A 26,387-nucleotide genomic window follows, 5' to 3' on the forward strand; every position below is an offset into this window, starting at 1 on the left:
GTTTCCGATCCGGTGGTAGATTCTGCGAAGCACGGCTCTTGCTAGGGTTCGTGTTAGCAACGTCGTCACGTTTGAGCCCCGTTAGCTCACCTACTAGTTAAGGTTACGCTGAAATAGCTTCTCAAAGCTCTCAACTTAGGTAGGAAAACAAAAATAAAAATAAAAGCGCCAAACATTCCGACTCCATACAATTTAGAGTTAACTTTTACGCGATCGATAACGTTAAAAAACTCGCACTAAACACACGGGACCACCAGTAATCCTTCATTCCTAAAAATAATGCCGTTGATATGAATTTAAAACTATAATTATTAAGTTTAAAAAAAAAACGAATTATTGTTAATGATGTGTTTTTTTCCTGTTTAGACTGGAGCATTATTAGCTGACGTGTTTAAGTGATTATTGGAGTTGATAGACATCACAGTGTAAATGCCAGGTCTTGGGGGCGTCTTGTGAGTCCCCACGAGTAGGTAACACCTCCTCAAAGGTCTATTTTTGCCGTGAAGCAGTAACGCGTTTCAGTTTGAAGGGCGGGGCAGCCGTTGTACTGTAATAACCGAGAGAACTCTCAAGGTGGGTGGCGGCATTTACGTTGTAGATGTCTATGAGCTACGGTAACCCCTTAACATCAGGTCGGCCGTGAGCTCGTCCATCTATCTAAGCAATAAACGAATAAAAAGGCAACGAATGTATTTCGTTTCCACTCGATCGATGACACCTCAACGGGCTGTGAGCTCGTCCGTCATCTAGGCAATAAATAAATAAATAAGAACGCACGGTCACCCGGACGGTCATCCCCAATTTAGGATTCCCTGTTTTATGTATACCAAAAACTGTCGAAGATTCTTATATACATTTATATATATAGATAATAATCACCCAGACGAAGAGCAAACCTGTTCATTACAGAATGTTTGCCCGACGTGGGAATCGAACCCACGACCCTCGACGCATCAGTCAGCCGCTAACTACTGCATCATTTCGTCAATGTATCAGTTTTGGTGCAACAAATTAAATAAATAAAATAATTTTTAGTGGAGCTATCCTATTAAAAGTGTACATTCGACGCATCAGTGTAATAAATGTGTATTTAACACATCGGAAAGGACTCGACTTAAGCCCATTAGGCCCATTTTAAAGAGGTCTTTGGAAAAGGAAAACCACACACTTTGATAATACGTTTATTATCTACGCAACACAATTACATTTTTTTTCTTCCCGGTACAAAACCGGGGCTTTTTTTGTATGCTGATTAAAGTTAAAAAAGAAAGAAAGTTATCGTTAAAATCGTTCGAAGTCATTGAGTAAGATTTAAAATCTTAAACCCTACAAGGAATACTCCAAGTCGTGTTTAGTTGTATTAAACACCGATATTCTTACGGAGATGGTAAGGAATATCGAATATGTTTTCGAAGCAAAGGCATATTTTTCCTTGACCAGGGTTGTGTAAAGGTCTGTTCACGCCTAAATGATGACTCCTGGAGACACTAGACGAAGTGGAGGAAGCGCCCGATGTACTTGAACCGCCCGAGGTAGAAGAAGAACTGCCTGAAGTGGTTGTGCTTGCCCCGGACGTGCTTGAGGTGGAATCGGTGCTGCTGGCACTGTCGGTGCTCGTCTTATCAGTTGTGGATGACTGTACGGTAGCGCTTTTGTGATCGGATCCTGATTTCCTTCTATTCCACCACCAGAAACCGTCTTCAGATGACGCGGAGTCGCTTTTGGCGGTTGACGCTGTAATATATAAAATGATATAAAACCAACACATTATACGTTTTCAAAGACGTATTCATTTTGACTATTCTAATTCAGCGTGATTTCAATTGCTGCTTATTGGAATATGAATTAATTCAAGGGACATGTAAATAATGGCCCAGTATCTCATTAATGGCTCAGTCTCTACATTAAAAATAATGGCTTCCTCTTGGAGTATATGATATAACAGTACCATATTTTGAAAACAGGTTATAACCTTTCAAATTAACTTGCTGGGGCTAGTGTTAGAAAATTTCTTTCTGTACCCACCAATTGAGTTTTAGGCCTGCTACTAGTTAACAGAACAAAAGTGTTTTGGTAATAAACGAACCAGCTGTTAATCGCTGCTTCGTCCGCGTGATCAATGTAAAATGTCAGAGTGTTTTCCCGGGTAATGAGATGGTTTCCTGGATAAAAGGTAGCCTATGTCACTCTCCTGTCGTCATGGCCTAAAAGGATAAGACGTCCGGTGCATTCGTGTTGAAGTGATGCACCGGTGTTCGAATCCCGCAGGCGGGTACCAATTTTTCTAATGAAATACGTACTCAACAAATGTTCACGATTGACTTCCACGGTGAAGGAATAACATCGTGTAATAAAAACCAAACCCGCAAAATTCTAATTTGCGTAATCACTGGTGGTAGGACCTCTTGTGAGTCCGCACGGGTAGGTACCACCACCCCGCCTATTTCCGCCGTGAAGCAGTAATGTGTTTCGGTTCGAAGGGTGGGGTAGCCGTTATAACTATACGGAGACCTTAGAACTTATATCTCGAGGTGGGTGGCACATTTACGTTGTAGATGTCTATGGGCTCCAGTAACCACTTAACACCAGGTGGGCTGTGAGCCCGTCCATCCATCTAAGCAATAAAAAAAAAATAAAAACTATTTATTACTTTACAAAAAATCATGTTGTTTTGTTTCGACGGAAAAAAAAGTACAAATAAACACACACACTGTCACATTTACAGTATTAAGCAGGGATTGGCTATGACAGTGGACCTGCTAACACTTCCACTGACAACAATTCCGTTCACAATTCCAGATCACTAATGAGGAGCAACCAATGCGTAAACATATTTTCCCTATATACTTTGAAACGGCTGGACCTATTTCGGTGGAATTTTAAGGATATCTTCGGATTTACCTAGAGAGTGATCGCGCGAAGTTCGGTAGTGCCCAAATTTAAATCTAATAAAATTAAAGTTTGTTGAAATGGAAAAATAGATAGATCCAGTTTGAGTTGACAGTGATTAAAAAGAGAAAGTAACGTGATTTTTTAGAGTACCTGAGCTGGAAGAAGCTCCTCCACTTGTGCTGGAACCGTCGGTGGATGTTACGCTTCCATCATGGCTACTGGAACTATATCCTTCAGTGCTGCTACCAGCGGACGTGGTGGATTCTTCTGTGGTGCTTGCATCAGTGTTACTGGAACTGCCAGTGGCCGATACACTTCCATCACGATTGCTTGAGCTATATCCATAAGTGCTGCTACCGCCGGATGTACTGGATCCTGTAAGGTCTGTGCTTGCATCAGTGTTACTGGAGCTGCCAGTGGCCGATACACTTCCATCACGATCGCTGGAGCTATATCCATAAGTGCTGCTACCGCCGGATGTACTGGATCCTGTAAGGTCTGTGCTTGCATCAGTGTTACTGGAGCTGCCAGTGGCCGATACACTTCCATCACGATCGCTGGAGCTATAACCATAAGTGCTGCTACCGCCGGATGTACTGGATCCTGCAAGGTCTGTGCTTGCATCAGTGTTACTGGAACTGCCGGTGGATGATACACTTCCATCACCACAGTCGGAACTGTATCCATAAGTGCTGCTACCGCCGGATGTACTGGATCCTGCCAGGTCTGTGCTTGCATCAGTGTTACTGGAACTGCCGGTGGATGATACACTTCCATCACGACTGTCGGAACTGTATCCATAAGTGCTGCTACCGCCGGATGTACTGGATCCTGTAAGGTCTGTGCTTGCATCAGTGTTACTGGAACTGCCGGTGGATGATACACTTCCATCACGACTGTTGGAACTGTATCCATAAGTGCTGCTACCACCGGATGTACTGGATCCCGCGCTGTTTGAGTTTGAATCAGTGTTACTGGAACTGCCGGTGGATGATACACTTCCATCACGACTGTTGGAACTGTATCCATAAGTGCTGCTACCACCGGATGTACTGGATCCCGCGCTGTTTGAGTTTGAATCAGTGTTACTGGAACTGCCGGTGGATGATACACTTCCATCACGACTGTTGGAACTGTATCCATAAGTGCTGCTACCGCCGGATGTACTAGATCCTACGCTGTTTGAGCTTGCATCAGTTGTGCTGGAACTGCCGGTGGATGATACGCGTCCACCACGATGCCTGGAGCTATATCCGTAAGTGCTGCTACCGCCGGATGTACTGGATCCTGCACTCTTTGTGCTTGAATCAGTGTTGCTGGAACTGCCGGTGGATGATACACTTCCACCACGATGGCTAGAGCTATATCCATAAGTGCTGCTACCGCCAGATGTACGGGATCCTGCACTCTTTGTGCTTGAATCAGTATTGCTGGAACTGCCGGTGGATGATACGCTTCCACCACGATGGCTGGAGCTATATCCATAAGTGCTGCTACCGCCGGATGTACTGGATCCTGCACTTTTTGAGCTTGAATCGGTGTTACTGGTACTGCCAGTGGACGAAACGGTTCCTAGATGACCGCGGGCATTACTTCCAGAAGTGCTGCTACCGCTGGATTGAGAGGAACCACCAACATTGGAGCCAGAGCTGCTAGAACTTGCTGATGAAGAGGAGCTGCTTGATCGTCTAGGATTCCACCACCAGGTGTAAGAATCAGCACTGTCGTCTGCGCCACTGACTGTAGTAGCTGTAATTTTTTTTTGTGTAATTAGTCGAAACATTAGGTGTGTTACAATTATTTGTAGTTAGAAGTTATGTTTATGCTAAGTTACTTATGCGTCATACCGTAGAACACTACTCTATTCTAAATATTCCATTCTACTGTTACCATTCTCCACCGGCTGTGTACACAAAGCACTATTAATTTGTGGACACGGGCAGTAAAAAAAGATGTGTGGTGTCGTGGGACACCGGATAGGAACGAAGTTCCCAATTATAAAAATATTAATTTAAAGCTCTATTCGAGGTATGATGAAACAGAGAGAGAGACAGAGAGAGAGACAGACAGACAGACAGAGAAACATGCGACGCCGCACAGCTTACAATAGCTTACTATAGCAAAAAGTGTCGTGACAACTTTTCGTAAGAATTTATAGCAAAAAGTGTCGTGACAACTTTTCGTAAGAATTTTTTCCGTCTAGCCCCCTTTCACAACGCGCGATAAGGAACTTCGTTCCAATAAATTAAACAGGACTGTGTGCTTAGGGCGAGTTTTTTTAACGTTCTCGATCGCGTAAAAGTTAACTCCAATTCGTATGGAGTTGAAACAGGTTCCCTTCGTTTGCCGCCAGGGGCGCTGTTTCAATTTCACACAAATTTGAGTTAGCTTTACGCGATCGACGCGACGAATTTAACAAACAACCTTAGTCGACGGTATTCTCGGGAAATACTAAGTAAGTGATCGAATACTTAAAATGATCCAAACGAAATTAAAAAAACGACAAAGTAATTTTAGTTTTGCACTCTTCTGAACAAAAGAGGTCTATGAACATATTGAACTGATAGTTTTTGATTTTTGTACATAGAGTACTTTTTTTCCTCCTATCTATTCGCTGGTAGTCTAAGGGGCTATTTGTTCCAAGGTATCTAGGAGGCAGTTCCTGCCCGTGTGTCAGAAATGTTAAAAACTGAAGGGCTATTCCAGCTATGCCCGGACGGGTAGGTGAGCTCACGGGCTCAACCTGAGATTTTTTTTAACTGGCCCTAACAAGAGCAGTACTTCGCAGAATCTACCACCGGATCGGAATCGCGACCCCCTGAGAAGAATCGCCGATAAACTCGGTGGGTTGTGTAGGTACAATACTTCTTCTCAGTCGCTTGCACTCTTGGCCGAGTGATCGTGGTCATCATTTCGGGTGGTGATTATTTGTCATATCTACTCGGGTCTATCGGAACCAATTCATAGTAAAAAAGGCTTTTTCTGTCGTATTCAATTTGGGCGGGAGTACGAGGGCGAGTCCTCGATTGGCGATCGTGCTCTGAAAAACGTAGATTGGGTAGACCTCCCATGAGTTTGAACGACAACTGCTAAAGGTTGTGGGAATACGCTAGACGCCGGGCTGCGTAGGACCGGTCATTGCGGCGAAACTTTGGGGATACTTGTATAGCAGTGGATGTCGGTGGGCTAATGATGATGATGATGGAGGCAACCCCCTTATGGGGCTGTTTCAGAGAATCAATAAAATTAAGCTTCGCCTCTACTGTAACGTAATTGTTGGATTAAAAGTATGCAATCCTTACACAGCATAAGCTGTAAAAAGTGCAGTCGTGTCTTTCCTAAAATACCAAAGTTTGAAGTATTGGGTATTTTCTTGATAATCCCTTACACATTAAGATCGTTATTCGACAATCACAAAGTCTACCTTGAGTGGATGATGAAGCTCCAGACTTTGTGGGGCCACCTGCTGCTTTTTGTACCTTATTGTCTGAATTCCACCACCAGCCTAAATTGCCAAGATCAATATCCACCTCGGAAGAGTCTTCACTTAGTGCTGGAAAGAAATGAAACGTAATTTTTAATGATTGCTATAATGGATGAACTGACGAACTCACGGCCCACTTGGTGTTTAGCGGTCACCGGCGCCCATAGATATCAACGACGTAAATTCCGCCACTCACCCTTGAGACATGAGTTTTAAGTCTCAGTTTTTCAGTACAACGGCTGCCGAAACGTATTATTGCTACACGGTATAAGTAGGCAGGGTTCCGCCAATTAAAGCTATTGATTTTTCGATTACAATTATCTAGTACGGGATTGTTATCGTCTATATTCCACGATGTTGTTATTTTCACCGTGAAAGTAATTTGTGAAAATTTGGTAAGTACTTATTTCATTCGATAAATTGGCACATGCCTGCGGGATTCGAACATCGACACCGCTAGTAACGAATGCACCGTGTCTTATCCCGTAGGCCATGTCGACTTCTAAGTGAAAATAAAGCTGTCCAAAACAGTCTCAAAATTACGGATTGTTTCGGTATCCGCAAAATTACTTGCACAATATAAGCTGCAATGTTCTAGTTTTGTTAAGGAGCTCGGTATCGTACGGTAATCTGATCAGCTGAGAGACATTCAATCAGATAGGGTCTCTCTCAAGACTTTAGCGGAACTTCTCAGTTAATCGAAGGAATATCCGGCCGCTTCGGTAAAATTGTTGCATGATTTTGCATTTTCTAATTGCCGATACAAAAATGAGTCATATGGATTCATGTATAACTTTAAAAATGGTAAAATGAATACAGAGCTTAGACAGTATTTAAATTACATAAAATATGATAGATAACATTATTTCCTACGTCGATCCCAGTAGGTAATTTGTCACTGTTTACAAATTTGTATAATTAGCTAAACTTCCACAGATTAGAAGTCCCGTTAGCTCACCTATTCGCTCGGTGACGCTAACATAATCCACTAAAGCTACCAACTCAGGTAGGATAAAAAAAAAGCTAAAGTTTTTTCAAATACAATACAGGTACCTATGGTAAGTATGTCAGGAGTACTAGATGCTGATGCTATACTACCGCCAGATGATGCCAAACCGTGGCTGCCACCATGAGTGTTGCTACTGCCAGATGTACTGGATCCTGCGCTGTTTGAGTTTGAATCAGTGTTACTGGAACTGCCAGTGGATGATACACTTCCATCACGACTGTTGGAACTGTATCCATAAGTGCTGCTACCACCGGATGTACTGGATCCTGCGCTGTTTGAGTTTGAATCAGTGTTACTGGAACTGCCGGTGGATGATACTCTTCCATCACGACTGTTGGAACTGTATCCATAAGTGCTGCTACCGCCGGATGTTCTGGATCCTGCGCTGTCTGAGTTTGAATCAGTGTTACTGGAACTGCCAGTGGATGATACACTTCCATCACGACTGTTGGAACTGTATCCATAAGTGCTGCTACCACCGGATGTACTGGATCCTGCGCTGTTTGAGTTTGAATCAGTGTTACTGGAACTGCCGGTGGTCGATACATTTTCATCACGACTCTTGGAACTGTCTTCATGAGAGCTGCTACCGTCGGATTTCCTGGATCCTACGCTGTTTGAATTCGAATCAGTGTTACTGGAACTGCCAGTGGATGATACACTTTCATCACGACTGTTGGAACTGTATCCATAAGTGCTGCTACCACCAGATGTACTGGATCCGGCGCTGTTTGAGTTTGAATCAGTGTTACTGGAACTGCCGGTGGTCGATACACTTCCATCACGACTGTTGGAACTGTATCCATAAGTGCTGCTACCGCCCGATGTACTGGATCCCGCGCTGTTTGAGTTTGAATCAGTGTTACTGGAACTGCCGGTGGATGATACACTTCCGTCACCACTGTTGGAACTGTATCCATAAGTGCTGCTACCGCCGGATGTACTGGATCCTGCGCTGTTTGAGTTTGAATCAGTGTTACTGGAACTGCCGGTGGATGATACACTTCCATCACGACTGTTGGAACTGTATCCATAAGTGCTGCTACCACCGGATGTACTGGATCCCGCGCTGTTGGAGTTTGAATCAGTGTTACTGGAACTGCCGGTGGATGATACACTTCCATCACGACTGTTGGAGCTGTATCCATAAGTGCTGCTACCACCGGATGTACTGGATCCTGCGCTGCTTGAGTTTGAATCAGTGTTACTGGAACTGCCGGTGGTCGATACATTTTCATCACGACTCTTGGAACTGTCTTCATGAGAGCTGCTACCGCCGGATTTCCTGGATCCTACGCTGTTTGAATTCGAATCAGTGTTACTGGAACTGCCAGTGGATGATACACTTTCATCACGACTGTTGGAACTGTATCCATAAGTGCTGCTACCACCAGATGTACTGGATCCGGCGCTGTTTGAGTTTGAATCAGTGTTACTGGAACTGCCGGTGGTCGATACACTTCCATCACGACTGTTGGAACTGTATCCATAAGTGCTGCTACCGCCCGATGTACTGGATCCCGCGCTGTTTGAGTTTGAATCAGTGTTACTGGAACTGCCGGTGGATGATACACTTCCGTCACCACTGTTGGAACTGTATCCATAAGTGCTGCTACCGCCGGATGTACTGGATCCTGCGCTGTTTGAGTTTGAATCAGTGTTACTGGAACTGCCGGTGGATGATACACTTCCATCACGACTGTTGGAACTGTATCCATAAGTGCTGCTACCACCGGATGTACTGGATCCCGCGCTGTTGGAGTTTGAATCAGTGTTACTGGAACTGCCGGTGGATGATACACTTCCATCACGACTGTTGGAGCTGTATCCATAAGTGCTGCTACCACCGGATGTACTGGATCCTGCGCTGCTTGAGTTTGAATCAGTGTTACTGGAACTGCCGGTGGTCGATACATTTTCATCACGACTCTTGGAACTGTCTTCATGAGAGCTGCTACCGCCGGATTTCCTGGATCCTACGCTGTTTGAATTCGAATCAGTGTTACTGGAACTGCCAGTGGATGATACACTTTCATCACGACTGTTGGAACTGTATCCATAAGTGCTGCTACCACCAGATGTACTGGATCCGGCGCTGTTTGAGTTTGAATCAGTGTTACTGGAACTGCCGGTGGTCGATACACTTCCATCACGACTGTTGGAACTGTATCCATAAGTGCTGCTACCGCCCGATGTACTGGATCCCGCGCTGTTTGAGTTTGAATCAGTGTTACTGGAACTGCCGGTGGATGATACACTTCCGTCACCACTGTTGGAACTGTATCCATAAGTGCTGCTACCGCCGGATGTACTGGATCCTGCGCTGTTTGAGTTTGAATCAGTGTTACTGGAACTGCCGGTGGATGATACACTTCCATCACGACTGTTGAAACTGTATCCATAAGTGCTGCTACCACCGGATGTACTGGATCCCGCGCTGTTGGAGTTTGAATCAGTGTTACTGGAACTGCCGGTGGATGATACACTTCCATCACGACTGTTGGAGCTGTATCCATAAGTGCTGCTACCACCGGATGTACTGGATCCTGCGCTGCTTGAGTTTGAATCAGTGTTACTGGAACTGCCGGTGGATGATACACTTTCATCACGACTGTTGGAACTATATCCATAAGTGCTGCTACCGCCGGATGTTCTGGATCCAGCTCTGTTTGAGTTTGAATCAGTGTTACTGGAACTGCCGGTGGATGATACACTTCCATCATGACTGTTGGAACTGTATCCATAAGTGCTGCTACCACCGGATGTACTGGATCCCGCGCTGTTTGAGTTTGAATCAGTGTTACTGGAACTGCCGGTGGATGATACACTTCCATCACGACTGTTGGAACTGTATCCATAAGTGCTGCTACCGCCCGATGTACTGGATCCCGCGCTGTTTGAGTTTGAATCAGTGTTACTGGAACTGCCGGTGGATGATACACTTTCATCACGACTGTTGGAACTGTATCCATAAGTGCTGCTACCGCCAGATGTACTGGATCCTGCGCTGTTTGAGTTTGAATCAGTGTTACTGGAACTGCCGGTGGTCGATACATTTTCATCACGACTCTTGTAACTGTCTTCATGAGAGCTGCTACCGTCAGATTTCCTGGATCCTACGCTGTTTGACTTTGAATCAGTGTTACTGGAACTGCCGGTGGATGATACACTTCCATCATGACTGTTGGAACTGTATCCATAAGTGCTGCTACCACCGGATGTACTGGATCCCGCGCTGTTTGAGTTTGAATCAGTGTTACTGGAACTGCCGGTGGATGATACACTTCCATCACGACTGTTGTAACTATATCCATAAGTGCTGCTACCGCCAGATGTACTAGATCCTGCGCTGTTTGAGTTTGAATCAGTGTTACTGGAACTGCCGGTGGATGATACACTTCCATCACGACTATTGGAGCTGTATCCATAAGTGCTGCTACCACCGGATGTACTGGATCCCGCGCTGTTTGAGTTAGAATCAGTGTTACTGGAACTGCCGGTAGATGATACACTTCCATCACGACTGTTGGAACTGTATCCATAAGTGCTGCTACCGCCAGATGTACTGGATCCTGCGCTGTTTGAGTTTGAATCAGTGTTACTGGAACTGCCGGTGGTCGATACATTTTCATCACGACTCTTGGAACTGTCTTCATGAGAGCTGCTACCGTCGGATTTCCTGGATCCTACGCTGTTTGAATTCGAATCAGTGTTACTGGAACTGCCGGTGGATGATACACTTTCATCACGACTGTTGGAACTGTATCCATAAGTGCTGCTACCACCAGATGTACTGGATCCGGCGCTGTTTGAGTTTGAATCAGTGTTACTGGAACTGCCGGTGGTCGATACACTTCCATCACGACTGTTGGAACTGTATCCATAAGTGCTGCTACCGCCCGATGTACTGGATCCCGCGCTGTTTGAGTTTGAATCAGTGTTACTGGAACTGCCGGTGGATGATACACTTCCATCACGACTGTTGGAACTGTATCCATAAGTGCTGCTACCACCAGATGTACTGGATCCGGCGCTGTTTGAGTTTGAATCAGTGTTACTGGAACTGCCGGTGGATGATACACTTTCATCACGACTGTTGGAGCTATATCCATAAGTGCTGCTACGGCCAGATGTACTGGATCCTGCGCTGTTTGAGTTTGAATCAGTGTTACTGGAACTGCCGGTGGTCGATACATTTTCATCACGACTCTTGGAACTGTCTTCATGAGAGCTGCTACCGTCAGATTTCCTGGATCCTACGCTGTTTGAATTCGAATCAGTGTTACTGGAACTGCCAGTGGATGATACACTTTCATCACGACTGTTGGAACTGTATCCATAAGTGCTGCTACCACCAGATGTACTGGATCCGGCGCTGTTTGAGTTTGAATCAGTGTTACTGGAACTGCCGGTGGTCGATACACTTCCATCACGACTGTTGGAACTGTATCCATAAGTGCTGCTACCGCCCGATGTACTGGATCCGGCGCTGTTTGACTTTGAATCAGTGTTACTGGAACTGCCGGTGGATGATACACTTCCATCACGACTGTTGGAACTGTATCCATAAGTGCTGCTACCGCCCGATGTACTGGATCCGGCGCTGTTTGAGTTTGAATCAGTGTTACTGGAACTGCCGGTGGATGATACACTTCCATCACGACTGTTGGAACTGTATCCATAAGTGCTGCTACCGCCCGATGTACTGGATCCGGCGCTGTTTGACTTTGAATCAGTGTTACTGGAACTGCCGGTGGATGATACACTTCCATCACGACTGTTGGAACTGTATCCATAAGTGCTGCTACCGCCCGATGTACTGGATCCGGCGCTGTTTGAGTTTGAATCAGTGTTACTGGAACTGCCGGTGGATGATACACTTTCATCACGACTATTGGAGCTGTATCCATAAGTGCTGCTACCGCCAGATGTACTGGATCCTGCGCTGTTTGAGTTTGAATCAGTGTTACTGGAACTGCCGGTGGTCGATACATTTTCATCACGACTCTTGGAACTGTCTTCATGAGAGCTGCTACCGTCGGATTTCCTGGATCCTACGCTGTTTGAATTCGAATCAGTGTTACTGGAACTGCCGGTGGATGATACACTTTCATCACGACTGTTGGAACTGTATCCATAAGTGCTGCTACCGCCCGATGTACTGGATCCCGCGCTGTTTGAGTTTGAATCAGTGTTACTGGAACTGCCGGTGGATGATACACTTCCATCACGACTGTTGGAACTGTATCCATAAGTGCTGCTACCGCCCGATGTACTGGATCCGGCGCTGTTTGACTTTGAATCAGTGTTACTGGAACTGCCGGTGGATGATACACTTCCATCACGACTGTTGGAACTGTATCCATAAGTGCTGCTACCGCCCGATGTACTGGATCCGGCGCTGTTTGAGTTTGAATCAGTGTTACTGGAACTGCCGGTGGATGATACACTTTCATCACGACTATTGGAGCTGTATCCATAAGTGCTGCTACCGCCAGATGTACTGGATCCTGCGCTGTTTGAGTTTGAATCAGTGTTACTGGAACTGCCGGTGGTCGATACATTTTCATCACGACTCTTGGAACTGTCTTCATGAGAGCTGCTACCGCCGGATTTCCTGGATTCTACGCTGTTTGAATTTGAATCAGTGTTACTGGAACTGCCAGTGGTCGATACACTTCCATCACGACTGTTGGAACTGTATCCATAAGTGCTGCTACCGCCGGATGTACTGGATCCTGCGTTGCTTGAGTTTGAATCAGTGTTACTGGAACTGCCGGTGGATGATACACTTCCATCACGACTGTTGGAACTGTATCCATAAGTGCTGCTACCGCCGGATGTACTGGATCCTGCGTTGCTTGAGTTTGAATCAGTGTTACTGGAACTGCCGGTGGATGATACACTTCCATCACGACTGTTGGAACTGTATCCATAAGTGCTGCTACCGCCCGATGTACTGGATCCGGCGCTGTTTGACTTTGAATCAGTGTTACTGGAACTGCCGGTGGATGATACACTTCCATCACGACTGTTGGAACTGTATCCATAAGTGCTGCTACCGCCAGATGTACTGGATCCTGCGCTGTTTGAGTTTGAATCAGTGTTACTGGAACTGCCGGTGGATGATACACTTCCATCATGACTGTTGGAACTGTATCCATAAGTGCTGCTACCGCCGGATGTACTGGATCCTTCGCTGTTTGAGTTTGAATCAGTGTTACTGGAACTGCCGGTGGTCGATACATTCTCATCACGACTCTTGGAACTGTCTTCATGAGAGCTGCTACCGCCGGATTTCCTGGATTCTACGCTGTTTGAATTTGAATCAGTGTTACTGGAACTGCCAGTGGTCGATACACTTCCATCACGACTGTTGGAACTGTATCCATAAGTGCTGCTACCGCCGGATGTACTGGATCCTGCGTTGCTTGAGTTTGAATCAGTGTTACTGGAACTGCCGGTGGATGATACACTTCCATCACGACTGTTGGAACTGTATCCATAAGTGCTGCTACCGCCGGATGTACTGGATCCTGCGTTGCTTGAGTTTGAATCAGTGTTACTGGAACTGCCGGTGGATGATACACTTCCATCACGACTGTTGGAACTGTATCCATAAGTGCTGCTACCGCCAGATGTACTGGATCCCGCGCTGTTTGAGTTAGAATCAGTGTTGCTAGAAGCGTCGGTTGATGAATATCCTTCCCTAAAGTTGTTAGTTGTTCTTGAAGCAGCCCTAGAGCTCGAGGATGAGGATTCTTCTGCTTTAAATTTCAAAAAGGAATAATTTTAAGTTTATCGTCAGTTCTCTGATCTATGAATGTGGACAGATTATAAATGATATGACTTGTGATCGTATGATTGCTGATGACATGTGGTGACGTAATATCACAAGTACCTGAACGGTGCCCTGTAGGCTGTGGTCGTTCCGTTGAACCTTTTGATTGAATTGGTATTGGTATTGGCTTAGGAACAGAGCGAGCGCCTGAGTATTTTCTTCTGAAGAAGGGTATATCACGGCCTGGACCGGTCCATATGGAGAGTGGACCTAAAGCGCAATACCGATTTGATCATGATTAAAGCTATTCCCCAATATTCCTGTATATCACGATACAGAAGGAAGCTATTCAAATATTAATAAAAAACAAATCAAAAAAACTCTTGAGGAATGTCTAACTAAAACATAATTTACAACTGCTGTAGAACCGAGGAAGTGCTGTAGATGCGCCTTCTTAGGTTAATTAGATGCCGGACACCCAAGAGTTCACAACGCAATACCAACGATGCGCTTTGAGAAAAGAATTGTCATTCTTTGCCTTCTTTAAGAAAATCTTTTTCATCTGTCGTAAGATTTAAAGGCGTGTGTCAGGCCTGTGGTCGATTAATTCGTGTTCGCTTCATAAAACGCTAATGAACTTACTCGATGAACTGCTGCTGCTGCTATAGCTTGCAGACTGCTGAGATGACCGCGAAGAACTTGGTTGGGACGCGGATTTCTCTATAAAACGTACGCTAAATAAATTACTTCCGAAATTTCGATAGTAATACCCGACATATAGTCATTTATCGGATTTTTCCTACCCTCAAGACTTAGATAATAATTAAGATTTTTGACATTTTAACTTAATATCTTAATAGCATTGTCGATCTTGTATTTCGTTAAGTAGACATCATATCTACTGTACCTATTCAATACCTTTATTTATTGATTACTTCATGCCTGTCGTACTTTCTGTACCGAATGCGCAATGCAGTTTCATTTGTCTTTAATTAAACGACATTATTGTATCTTCATCAACGTTTATCTTACCGACTGGTATAACTTTCATTATGATTACAGGCTTGCCATCTTCAATTTTCTGGTAAGATACAACATCGAACAATTCCTCTTCTTCGCCTGTTTCTGGAAAACCGATATTTATAAAACGTTACATCGGTTTTTCCGCGACACCATTATGGTTTATGGTTCGTTTTCGGAATGTTAATGGATGTGAATAGATACGATTTTGGCGATACGATTAATTAGAGCATGAAACACTCAGACGAAGTCCTGTTAATGAGTGTCGGTATGGAACGAATGGCGAATGAAGATCGACACGCTGATAAGGATGTTAAGCCAAAATGTCAAAGCGATGACTGTACTAATGAGAATGAAGCTCTGAACCCAATACCTGATACGAAATGTTTCTTTGCGCACCCGTTCCCCTGTTAACGTGAAGTTAAAAATCGCATATAATAATACTTAATGGTTAACCTAAGAGATGTAAGGAAGGATGAAGTTAATTATTAAAAAGTAATCATTTCTTATTAATCATTCAAAATGTAAGTTATGAAGAAATGTTTGTATTTCAAATTTTGGTTACTTCAAAGGACGCTTTTATTTTATTTACAGTGTTTGTGATTTTTTATGACTGAAAGATTACTGGTGGCCTGGAGGCCTTTCCAGTTTCACCAGGATAGGTGGGCGAGCAAAGGCTCAGCCTGGTTGGGATTAGCTAACAGTTTCCCGAGCGCCTCCGAAAGAGTCATGGTGGTAGGACCTCTTGTGAGTCCGCACGAGTAGGTACCACCACTCCGCCTATTTCTGCCGTGCAGCAATAATGCGTTTCGGCTTGAAAGGTGGGGCAGCCGTAGTAACTATACTGAGACCTTAGAACTTAGATCTCAAGGTGGGTGGCGCATTTACGTTGTAGATGTCTATGGTCTCCAGTAACTTAACACTTGGGCTGTGAACTCGTCCACCAATCTAAGCAATAAAAAAAAAATAACAGCTCAAAAAAAAGGACAACTGCTTCACGAATGCATCTGCTACCGGATCCGAATCTTCTCGTGCTTATTACGTTATTTAGTAATTTAAGTAGCCTCAAAGCGGCGTGTTAAAATAAGCTCTAGTTAGAAAGATACCGTCTTCGGAGCCCAAGCACTGATAATATTCGATTACATGGAAAAGTAACTGAAAATTAAAATCTGTAGCATAAAAAGCTTAGTCTTCTTATGGTTTTCGAACAAACAAACACGACAAATACATGAAAAGTGACGGCGTTTTTGGTATTGTGCACAAGAAATACGAGTGCACACGAAATTAAAAAAATTATGACGTCATCATTTCATTTGTAAACACACGCTGGATACACAATCGCTTTGAGATTTGTATCTACACGCGGATCGAATTACGATAAAGGCTCTTCCTGCGGGCGTTTTAGCTGTTAGACCATAGAGACATGCCGATAGCAATCGTATTTATAATGATGACCCCTTATGAAACAAAATAATAGAAATTTACTACTGTGGTAACAGCTTATCTTGTTAGATAAAAGGGTCTTGCTTAGGAAGGCATCAAGAAGGTAAGATAAGCTATTTCCATAAATAGGTACTAAGGAGCGATTCTTAATATAAATAAAAAAATAATATTAAATCTAGCAAGCTAAGCATGAAAAAACCGTTGTATTGATTTGGTCCATTAAATACCTTAAACGAACAAGAGTGAATAAAGGCTGGTCTTTATCTATCTACCAGTCTCACTGACGGACATAGGTCTACTCCAAGCCTCGTCGTAATGACCGGTCCTATGCTGTCTGTACCCAGCGAAATCCCGCAACCTTCAACAGATCGTAGGTTTGCCTTGCGTATCCACGTTTCATCTTCCGGTACGCGCAGTGGCGGATTTATGGTAAGATTTACCTTAAGGCCAGATTTAGGGGCGGCCCCAATCATGTCAAGAACTTATACTTTTACCCACACTTCCCAGCCGCACTTGCGATAACAAGTAGCTCCGTACAAATTAATTGTGTTTAATTAGATATTCAAATATTTAACTCGCAATTAAGTGTAGAAAGTTGATAACACTCGTGTAAAAGTTATCATAACCAAGTATGCCAAGTTGGCAGAGAATGTTAGAGCAAATAACTAGTTGTAACAACTTATGTACCATATTCTTGCGAAATAAAACTATTTTTTTTTCCTAAATTTCTAAATCTATTTAGATAAAAGTTGGCAATAAAGCAATTTCATTATGTAGTCTATATGGTGGATGCTGAGAAAGGGGCGGTTGATGGCTTGGGGCCTAGGGCGGCTGAGACTGCAAATCCGCTACTGGGTACGCGGACGCAACTCGAAAGCTTTTTGGCCATTGTGGCCATATTTTCTACTAGCAATGCGCCCTGCCCACTACCACTTAGCCCACTGAGTTTCTCGCCGGATCTTCTCAGTGGGTCGCGTTTCCGATCAGGCGGTAGATTCTGCGAAGCACGGCTCTTGCTAGGGTTCGTGTTAGCAACGTCATTAGGTTTGAGCCCCGTGAGCTCATCTACTAGTTAAGGCGACGCTGATATAGCCTCTTAAGGCTATCAGATTATGTAGAAAAAAAAAAACTACCGCTTAAGCCTCGCAATCCTTTTGGCCATGTCAGTTATCATGGTTCTCCTGCGTTTCTCCTCATTCCTGATCCGATCTAGCAAGGAAACTCTGAGCATAATCCTCCATAGTTCTTTGGGTGACTTTGATCGCTATGATAAGGCCCACACTGACCGACCGTGTCTCAGTCTCGTCTTTATTTCGTGTTCCAGTTATTTAACTTAGAGTCTTACTTATTGCGTTTTTATATTACTTTCAACCGTTGTATATTTTTGTGTGAACGAACCAAATAGAACATACAAATAGCGGATTTCATTTCATCAGATAAGATGTTTCAATGTAATTTTCAGCAAAAACAAGTAATAATCAAAATCCGATTAGTGATCAAAATAATTTTCACACATATCGAGAACCGATCATAATCGTACATACATTAATATTATTAGTTTGGTCTAATGTCAAAATGTTGTTTTAGTTGAAATACGCGTGTAGCACTGCCGATTTCGGTCATTGATTGTTAAAGAACAAATGTAATATGGAGAAGAAAAAAACATTTTTAATATATATGTGTGATGCCGTGTAGGTCACCGGTGCCCTACGTGACGCACTACAGTAATTATTCCCATTTCTGTTACTAAGCACCTGGATAGCCTACTTTATCTTCTCTTGTTTGTCAATGTACGTTTTTGTCTTTTAGGTCTCTTAGAAATACGATTCATTCTCAGTATCGTTCGGATTCGTCTTTTCCAGAGTCTACTACATATTCCGGCGCCTTAGAAACTGAATACGAAATAATTGCTTCAGCGCGCCGCGTAGGGCACCGGTGACCTACACGGCAGGCAAAGGTTAACTGACTAATACTATGGCGGAAAAAGCAGACGAATAAATAGCGTAATGAAGAAAGTGCATGCCATGAAGAAAAGGCTTCATATTCTTGGTATATCTTAATCTTATTGGTACATCTAAAGCACCCAGAAGAGAATCAAGATTTGTTTAAAATCCCAAAAGTAGGTACATAGTTACTGCTGATTCGAAATACAAGTTTTAATTTTATTTTAAATGCGGGTAATTTATCATTATTCCCATTAATCTATGTATGTGTAGATTTATCGACTTCTTACACAACAATGACTTGTGTTATCAATAAATTAAAAGAGTAAACACGATTAACCTCTAATAACGAATGAAACAAACCGATGTCTTTTGTTGAAAGCCAATGATCGGAAAAACATCGCGTTCGTTATGCTGTTTGAACAGATGGCGACGAGTTACTTAATAATATTAAAACGATGATAAATGAGACCATGATAATTTATAATTGATTACGTGTTCTGTGTCGCATTTAATACTCACCATCGCTCTGAACGTTACTATTGGATGATTTGGTATCCTCCGCTGATGATTCGCGACTAGCAGAAGTTCCATCTGAAGTTTCTACGACGTTATTCGAAGAACTAAATCTGGATTTTTCAGTATTCGTACTGGAGGAAAAACCGTCCTTGTCAGCGCGGTAACTCGACGATTTCTGATTCTGACTGCCCCTACTACCAGAGCTATGGGCAACTATATTTTTATCACTGTAGCCCTTGTCGTAACTGTTGCTGGTCTGGTCCGAAGCGGCAGAGTCAGAGCGAACGGAGTTTTGGTCGGCATAGTTCGTATTACTTTGTCGTGAGGTCTTTTCGCTGTCCTTGTTTGAGTAAGCAACGGTGCCGTCTCGTCCGACGTAAGCATCAGATTTGCTGCGTTTGTCGTTCGAGTATTGCCTATCCTTACTGCTTACAGAGGTGCCCTCTGGCCCGGAGGAGATTTGAGCGCTGCTCTGTTTTAACTGTTTCGAAGAAGAACGATCATTCGCGGCGCGTATTTGATCTTTATCAGCGTAGATGGTAGAGCTTGCCTTCTTTTTGTTAGAAATTGAACTGCCTCGCGTACCAGCGTTGTAGCTTCCATCCGGACTGGAGTTATAATAAGCGTCGCTCTCTTGTGAATGAGATGATCTTGAAGATTTCGCTTGTCCTCCAATAGAATCCTTAGTGCGGTAAACAAATACATTATCATTTTTCGAGGAAGAAGCTCTACGGTCACTTAATCCAGCGGATTCTGAGCCGTCACTATCTCTGTTGTAATAAGCATTGCTTCTCCTAGAAGAATCTCCACGTGAATCGTCTTTAGAAGCAGCAGTGATGTCTTTATCGGAGTAGTAATTGGCTTGGCGGCGTCTAGAACTAGCGGAACCACTTCGATCAGCGCTAACTCCGTAAGAACCGTCAGCGTTCCAATTGGCCTGAGCATTCTGTTGGGCGGATCGGTTTTCATCGCGAGCGTCACTGGAAGCGGCCACTGCTTGACCGTCAGAGACGTAATGTACTTTTCTCTCTCTCAGGCTGCTGTCGCGAGATTGTCCGGCAGAAGCAGATCCGCCGTTCGGATCGTTGTGATAATCGGCATAAGCTTGCTTGGAATCTTTATAGTTCTGAGACCTTCCGCTGTACGACACGCCTTCTGGACCAGATGTATATTTGCTTTTATCCTGACTCTGCTCTACGGACTTGGCACGGCGCGCTCCGGCACTTATCGAATCATTATCTTTGTTGAGGTAAGAGCTTTCACTGCTAGCTGCATTGTACTTTCGGTTTCTCACTTCGACTGTATCTCGATTGCCGGCTGCGAATCAATATAAGATTAGTGAAGACAGAAGCATTAATTTCACATTTGCGTGTTACCATGTTCGTGTGGTCTGCTGGCTGGTCTGTTCGTGTGGTTTTGCTTTGTGTTTTGGCGTTCTTGGCGTATCTTGTGCGTGGATCCAGTAGTGTACTCCTCTTGTGTGGGTCCGTGAAAACGCTTAGTCTATTTGTGAATTTAAAATGTGAAATGTGATTGTGAACATCATGACCATCATGGCCATGAGGACATCCTCGTCTCTGCTATTACGTAACAGGTTTATGGAAGAAGACGTTGCTATCTTCAGCTACGTTGCCACTTACTAAAAATGTTCAACAAACAGAATGACATTAGTTACTTTTTCAATTGCCTTCCGTCTCTATTGCTGCCGCTTCTTGTCATGATAACCAAACCAGAATATCCGATGTGCGGAAAATCGACTGAGAGTGTATGGTTGATTTGTACGTCATTTGTGGTGTGTAAGCGTGAGGAAATTCATAATTGTGCCCCTTTTCGTCAAGTTCAATATTCTTTTCACAAAAGAAGAGTGTTTTTTCTGAATGTGTATACAATATGTTTAGTCGGTCCAAGTGTTTCTGGGTTCTGCTGAGCTCGTGTGATACACCGTGTCGGATGCTATCGTAAAAGACAGATATCTGATAGATGCCTGAACTTCACGTCATTTTCAAGATAAGCTTGTGGATATACAAGTTCCGAACAATAATATTCGGATGGTCTGTCTACTGAGTATTTTCAGCCGCCCGGCGGAAGGTCTTCCTTCTGTCGTTATCTCCCAATGCGTTAACACTTTACGTACTTATGCGGTAAAGCTTAAATAGATCAGGCGCGTATTTAAATCTATTAGGCCTTACTGGCCTCAAACGGCCTGATGGTGTATGGAAAATAGTACCGAAATTGGTTGGATGTTTTCAGAAGCCGGATGCCCTTTGGCTATAATTTTTTAGTATAAATCCCTAGTTGCTTAAACAGCGACTGCGCCCAAAACGACCCTGTGGTCTCCGATTATCGCATTCTGTTCCAGAACCTTCCTTTTGCATAAAAAAATTTATTAAAGTTTGCCATGACAAGACCAAATCCAGATTATTTTTAAGTTGAAGTCTATTAAGTTAAGGGACATGCTTAAATCCGATTTTTATTTCGAATTGGATACAAAAACAAAAAGATAAGCCCTCTTAATTCGTAATTAGTTGGATTAGTGCACACATGGCTTATGTTGCAAGCCAGATTTTGTTTCTTTTTACTTGTGTGTTTTTATGTATCTTTTCAGCTTGTAAGAGGTCGACCGAAGAAGACATGGATGGAGTGTGTGAATGACGATATGAGAGAGAGAGGAGTGAGTGTTGAGATGACGGCTGATAGAAGAGAATGGAAGAGAAAAATTAGCTGTGCCGACCCCACCTAGTGGGATAAGGTGGAGAAAAAGAAGAATGTGTATTGTGTGCCTAATAAATAAATAAAATGCCGTGTAACATAGGACTGTTTCTATTATCAATTATCATGCAGGCGACATTGAAAAAGGTGTTCTAATGCAATAAAAACTGGAACGAATTTCGTATGATTGAATTTCTTTGTATTACTTCTTAACACGTAACTAAACTCTTTCCGAAGACATTTCACCATTCCTCTTATTAATTTTTTTTTTTTTTAATTCTTTAATTTTAGTAGTCGTGGCCTAAAGGATAAGACGTCCAGTTCATTCGTATCGAGCGATGCAACGGTGTTCGAATCCCGCAGGCTGGTACCAATTTTTCTAATGAAATACGTACTTAACAAATGTTCACGATTGCCTTCCGCGGTGAAGGAATAACATAACGTGTAATAAAAATCAAATCCGCAATATAACTGTTGTAACTATACCGAGACCTTAAAAAAAATATTTCTCAAGGTGGGTGGAGCATTAATGTTGTAGATGTCTATGGGCTCCAGTAACCACTGAAAACCAGGTGGGCTGTGAGCTCGTCCAAGCAATTAAGCAATAAAAAAAAATTGCCTGTGTTTGTCGCACCTACATGAAGTGTATCCACGAACGTTTGAGCTATTTGTAAGGTATTGTTGTTGTTATACAAAATGTTTTTAGTTAAATTATAATATTATGAAGACAATGTGTGTGTACAATAGCCTTATCATATCGAGGATTGAAATGTTTAAGCGACATTTTTGCAAAGATACAAGAGAGCCATTTAAAGTTTAAACATTTGGAAAGAATATAATGACAAAAAAAACTTCTTTAGCTATTTGAGTGCGGTAAACGTAATGGAAGTTCAATTAAAAATATCGAACTGTTGATGCTACTAAAATAGACCTTTAATCACCAAAGATAAATGACGCTTAAACCAGATAGCATTCCACCCCATTTTACTGGTGGTAGGACCTCTTGTGAGTCCGCGCGGGTGGGTACCACCGCCCTGCCTATTTCTGCCGTGAAGCAGTAATGCGTTTCGGTTTGAAGGGTGGGGCAGCCGTTGTAACTACCTATATACTTGAGACCTTAGAACTTATATCTCAAGGTGGGTGGCGCATTTACGTTGTGGATGTCTATGGGCTCCAGTAACCACTTAACACGAGGTGGGCTGTGAGCTCGTCCAGCAAAAAAAAATCCCGTTGATATGAGTTTTCTTAGTTGCGAGACTGTATTCCGAAGCGGCGGTATGTCGATTTAGATTTTCACATGAAGACTTTTGTTTTTTGTAGAAGTAACCTTTTGTTTAGTTCGAAAGCTTATTAAATCCATTTTGCTGTTATTTTCAATAAAAAAATGCATTATGATTTGTGAAAACCCATTTTGGAAATTCGACATCTTATTATATAACTTTTCAAATTTTATTGTCAAGAAATGTTTTATGACAAAAATTTGTTGGTCTTTCGATGAGATAACGCAGTCTCCTCCTTTATCTGATATATTCACCTCTATTATTAAGGACGATAAGGATCATTAATCTCTAGATATATAGTCATAATAACCTTACATTATTTTTAAATTTGGACGTTCTACTAATTCGCGAGAATTTAACTTTCCTATCCAAGAAAATATATTCTTCGCATAGACAATTAAATTCAGGCAGCACGTAAAATATCCAAAATCAAATCGTAATACATAAATATAGTAATATCCCATATATAGAGCCATATATATTCAAATCATTGCGATATAATTGCTAAGTCCTGCGTGAAAAAAAATACTGTTTATCTTTTGTGTATTAGCACTGTTTAGGTTAGAGTTATGTAAAACGGATGCATTATAAGAAGTTTCTGTAAGGGTTTTGCGGGAATAATGTGTCATAAGGAATACTCACGGTGGTGACCGAAAGCTTTTACGCTGAGCGCCTGAAAAATAAATAAAAATTTCATTAATATATATGTTGTGCTTTAGAATATATCGAGGGGTGTATTTTAAGCGACATTTTTGCAACTTTACAGGGAAGCCATATAAAGTTTAAAATATGAAAAGAAAAATTTCTTCAGCTATTTGAATGGGGTAAACATAATTCAAATTTTTTATTTATTGCTTCGATGACTGGACGAGCTCACAGCCCACCTGGTGTTAAGTGGTTACTGGAGCCCATAGACATCTACAACGTAAATGCGCCACCCACCTTGAGATATAAGTTCTAAGGTCTCAAATATAGTTACAACGGCTGCCCTACCCTTCAAATCGAAAGGCATTAGTGCTTCACGGCAGAAATAGGCAGGGTGGGGGTACCTACCCGTGCGGACTCACAAGACGTCCTACCTAAGAACATCGAATTGTTGATACTAATCACTACATAGTATAAAACAAAGTCACTTTCTCTGTCCCTATATCTGTCTGTCCCTATGTATGCTTAAATCTTTAAAACTACGCAACGGATTTTGATGCGGTTTTTTTTAATAAATAGAGTGATTGAAGAGGAAGGTTCATTTGTATAATAACATCCATTGAATAGTGAAGAAATCAATAATAAATTACAGTTTCCGAAGCGAAGCGAGGGCGGGCCGCTAGTATCAAATAAAATGGACCTTTAATTAAAGACTAGCGACCCGCCCTCGCTTCGCTTCGGAAACATTAAAACACACATGAAACCAAAAAAAAAATAAAAAAAAAAAATTTAAAAAATTAAAAAAAGTAGCCTATGTTCATCAGGGACAATGTCGGCTTCTAATGGAAAAAGAATTTTTCAAATCGGTCCAGTAGTTTCGGAGCCTATTCGAAACAAACAAACAAACAAACAAATCTTTCCTCTTTATAATATTATTAGTATCTTTCCTCTTTATAATATTAGTATAGATAAATACTATTAAGCTTATACCAAATTGCCTTTCACCCCTCGTTAAGTTAGTCGAAATTGTTCACAAGAACATTATTTTGACATTGAGGTGATGATGATTAAAAAAAAAGACTAAACCAACAGAGTCAAACCAAATTGCTCCCAGAGCGATTGGTAAGCAATCAAACAGAGAAAGAAAAAGACGAATCAGATTAACGATAATCATATAGTTATGCTAGTGAATTAATAACTAACTAGGATAACATAGTCACTAGAGCCGATTAAACCAAATATTGATGTATCGTCTTCCTGGAAACGAAGAGTCTAAGAACGACTGCCTCATTCTTAAATATCAGGAATGTTATATATAAATTTTTGGGATACCATTGGACTGGTGGTAGGACCTCTTGTGGGTCCGCACGGGTAGGTACCACCACCCTGCCTATTTCTGCCGTGAAGCAGTTAATGCGTTTCGGTTTGAAGGGCGGGGCAGCTGTTGTAACTACACTGAGACCTTAGAACTTATATCTCAAGGTGGGTGGCGCATTTACGTCGTAGATGTCTATGGGCTCCAGTAACCACTTAACACCAGGTGGGCTGTGAGCTCGCCCACCCATCTAAGCAATAAATTAAATTACTTTCGAATAAATGTCTTCGTTTAGCAAAATACCCTCAAAATGCCCAGGATATTTGATTGCCATAAACGAAGCGGCTGTCAATTATGACCACAATCATCAGCTCCTAATCGTTCCCTGCTAGACATAGACCTCTCCCAAATCGCACCACTTAGCCCGGTCTTCGACTTTCGCAAGCCAGCCCTCCACTTGGTCGGGAGGCGTCCCACGCTACGTTAGCCGGCACGCGGTCTCCACTCAAGACCCCGTCTACTCCAACGATCGTTGGTTCTGCGGCATTCATGTCCAGCGCAAGCCCATAAAAGCTGCTTATGACCAAGTGGACTGTTATTACATGAAAAATCACTATTTTCCCAAGCTATTAAAAGTATTAAAGCATAATTTAATATAGATTAGTAAAACGACTGTTAATTATGTTTTTTCTAGATAACTCTGAAGTTCGTTTCAAAACTGGTACCTATAAGTTAAAAACAATAAAGTAGTTGAATCAAAAATTAACATATTGGTTTGTACACAGTATTTAACTCGTTGTTATACAAATTACATTCGATGGATTTTAGTAACGCGTCGGGAATACAGACCGAAGAAACTACTCAAAGAGTAAAATGGAAAATTCTGAACCAACCACCCAAAATCTAGATGATTTGCTGCTAACCGCCAGTCCTTCTATAGATATTAGTGGACAGAAAGATTTTGTGGCAACTTTTGAATAACTCTGATATTTTTGCGAAGCGTTTAAAAGTATAATCTGAGACGACCTGTGAACTTTTAAATTGCAGAAACTCCCAAGTTAAATCGAGTGGTTTTCGGGTAGTCGCTAAATGGCTATTGGGGGATAGAAATACCTTACGCTGTCTTAGTTTCTGACTAAAGCAGTCGTATTTGGTGAACTTCAGAGCTTTGAAAGCTTTAATTTGAAGGCATATCTAAGAGTGTTCTTAGTAAATATGTCATTGTTGATAACGAAGCAATGATACTCACAGCCAACGCAATCAAAGTGCAGCACAGAACGAAACGCATGTTGGCGGTCTTTGGATCGCTTGATCCTTAGAGACCCGATGATAAAACGACTATGCCAA

General features: G+C 42.5%; 1 protein-coding gene across 19 annotated transcripts; it reads right to left on the bottom strand.

Moving 5' to 3' along the window:
- Positions 1 to 1,145: 1,145 nt before the first annotated feature.
- Positions 1,146 to 26,387, bottom strand: LOC114246635 (uncharacterized). Of its 19 annotated transcripts, none has more exons than XM_089731262.1 (10): positions 26,290 to 26,387; positions 23,723 to 23,753; positions 19,095 to 20,408; positions 15,199 to 15,291; positions 14,809 to 14,886; positions 14,115 to 14,149; positions 7,430 to 14,081; positions 6,317 to 6,445; positions 3,043 to 4,641; positions 1,146 to 1,734 (listed from the first exon to the last, which is right to left on the bottom strand). In XM_089731262.1, the coding sequence occupies exons 1-10, from the start codon at positions 26,326 to 26,328 to the stop codon at positions 1,361 to 1,363; spliced, it is 10,344 nt and encodes a 3,447-aa protein (XP_089587388.1). In that variant the 5' UTR covers positions 26,329 to 26,387; the 3' UTR covers positions 1,146 to 1,360. The 19 variants fall into 19 exon arrangements, with proteins under 19 accessions (XP_089587388.1, XP_089587387.1, XP_089587390.1 ...); XM_089731261.1 differs by having other exon boundaries at positions 14,115 to 14,152; XM_089731264.1 differs by lacking the exon at positions 15,199 to 15,291.

The sequence above is a fragment of the Bombyx mandarina genome, chromosome 11 (assembly GCF_030267445.1).
Source record: "Bombyx mandarina strain Sakado chromosome 11, ASM3026744v2".
In the NCBI taxonomy this organism is placed as follows: Eukaryota; Metazoa; Arthropoda; class Insecta; order Lepidoptera; family Bombycidae; genus Bombyx; species Bombyx mandarina.

Excerpts from the sequence above, each read along its gene's own strand:
- LOC114246635 (XM_028179266.2), bottom strand. The coding sequence starts at position 26,328 with ATGCGTTTCGTTCTGTGCTGCACTTTGATTGCGTTGGCT. Across the intron at positions 20,409-23,722 it reads AAAAGCTTTCGGTCACCACC|CCGGCAATCGAGATACAGTC; the intron begins GTGAGTATTCCT and ends ATTGATTCGCAG. Across the intron at positions 1,735-3,042 it reads AGGAGCTTCTTCCAGCTCAG|CGTCAACCGCCAAAAGCGAC; the intron begins GTACTCTAAAAA and ends TATATATTACAG.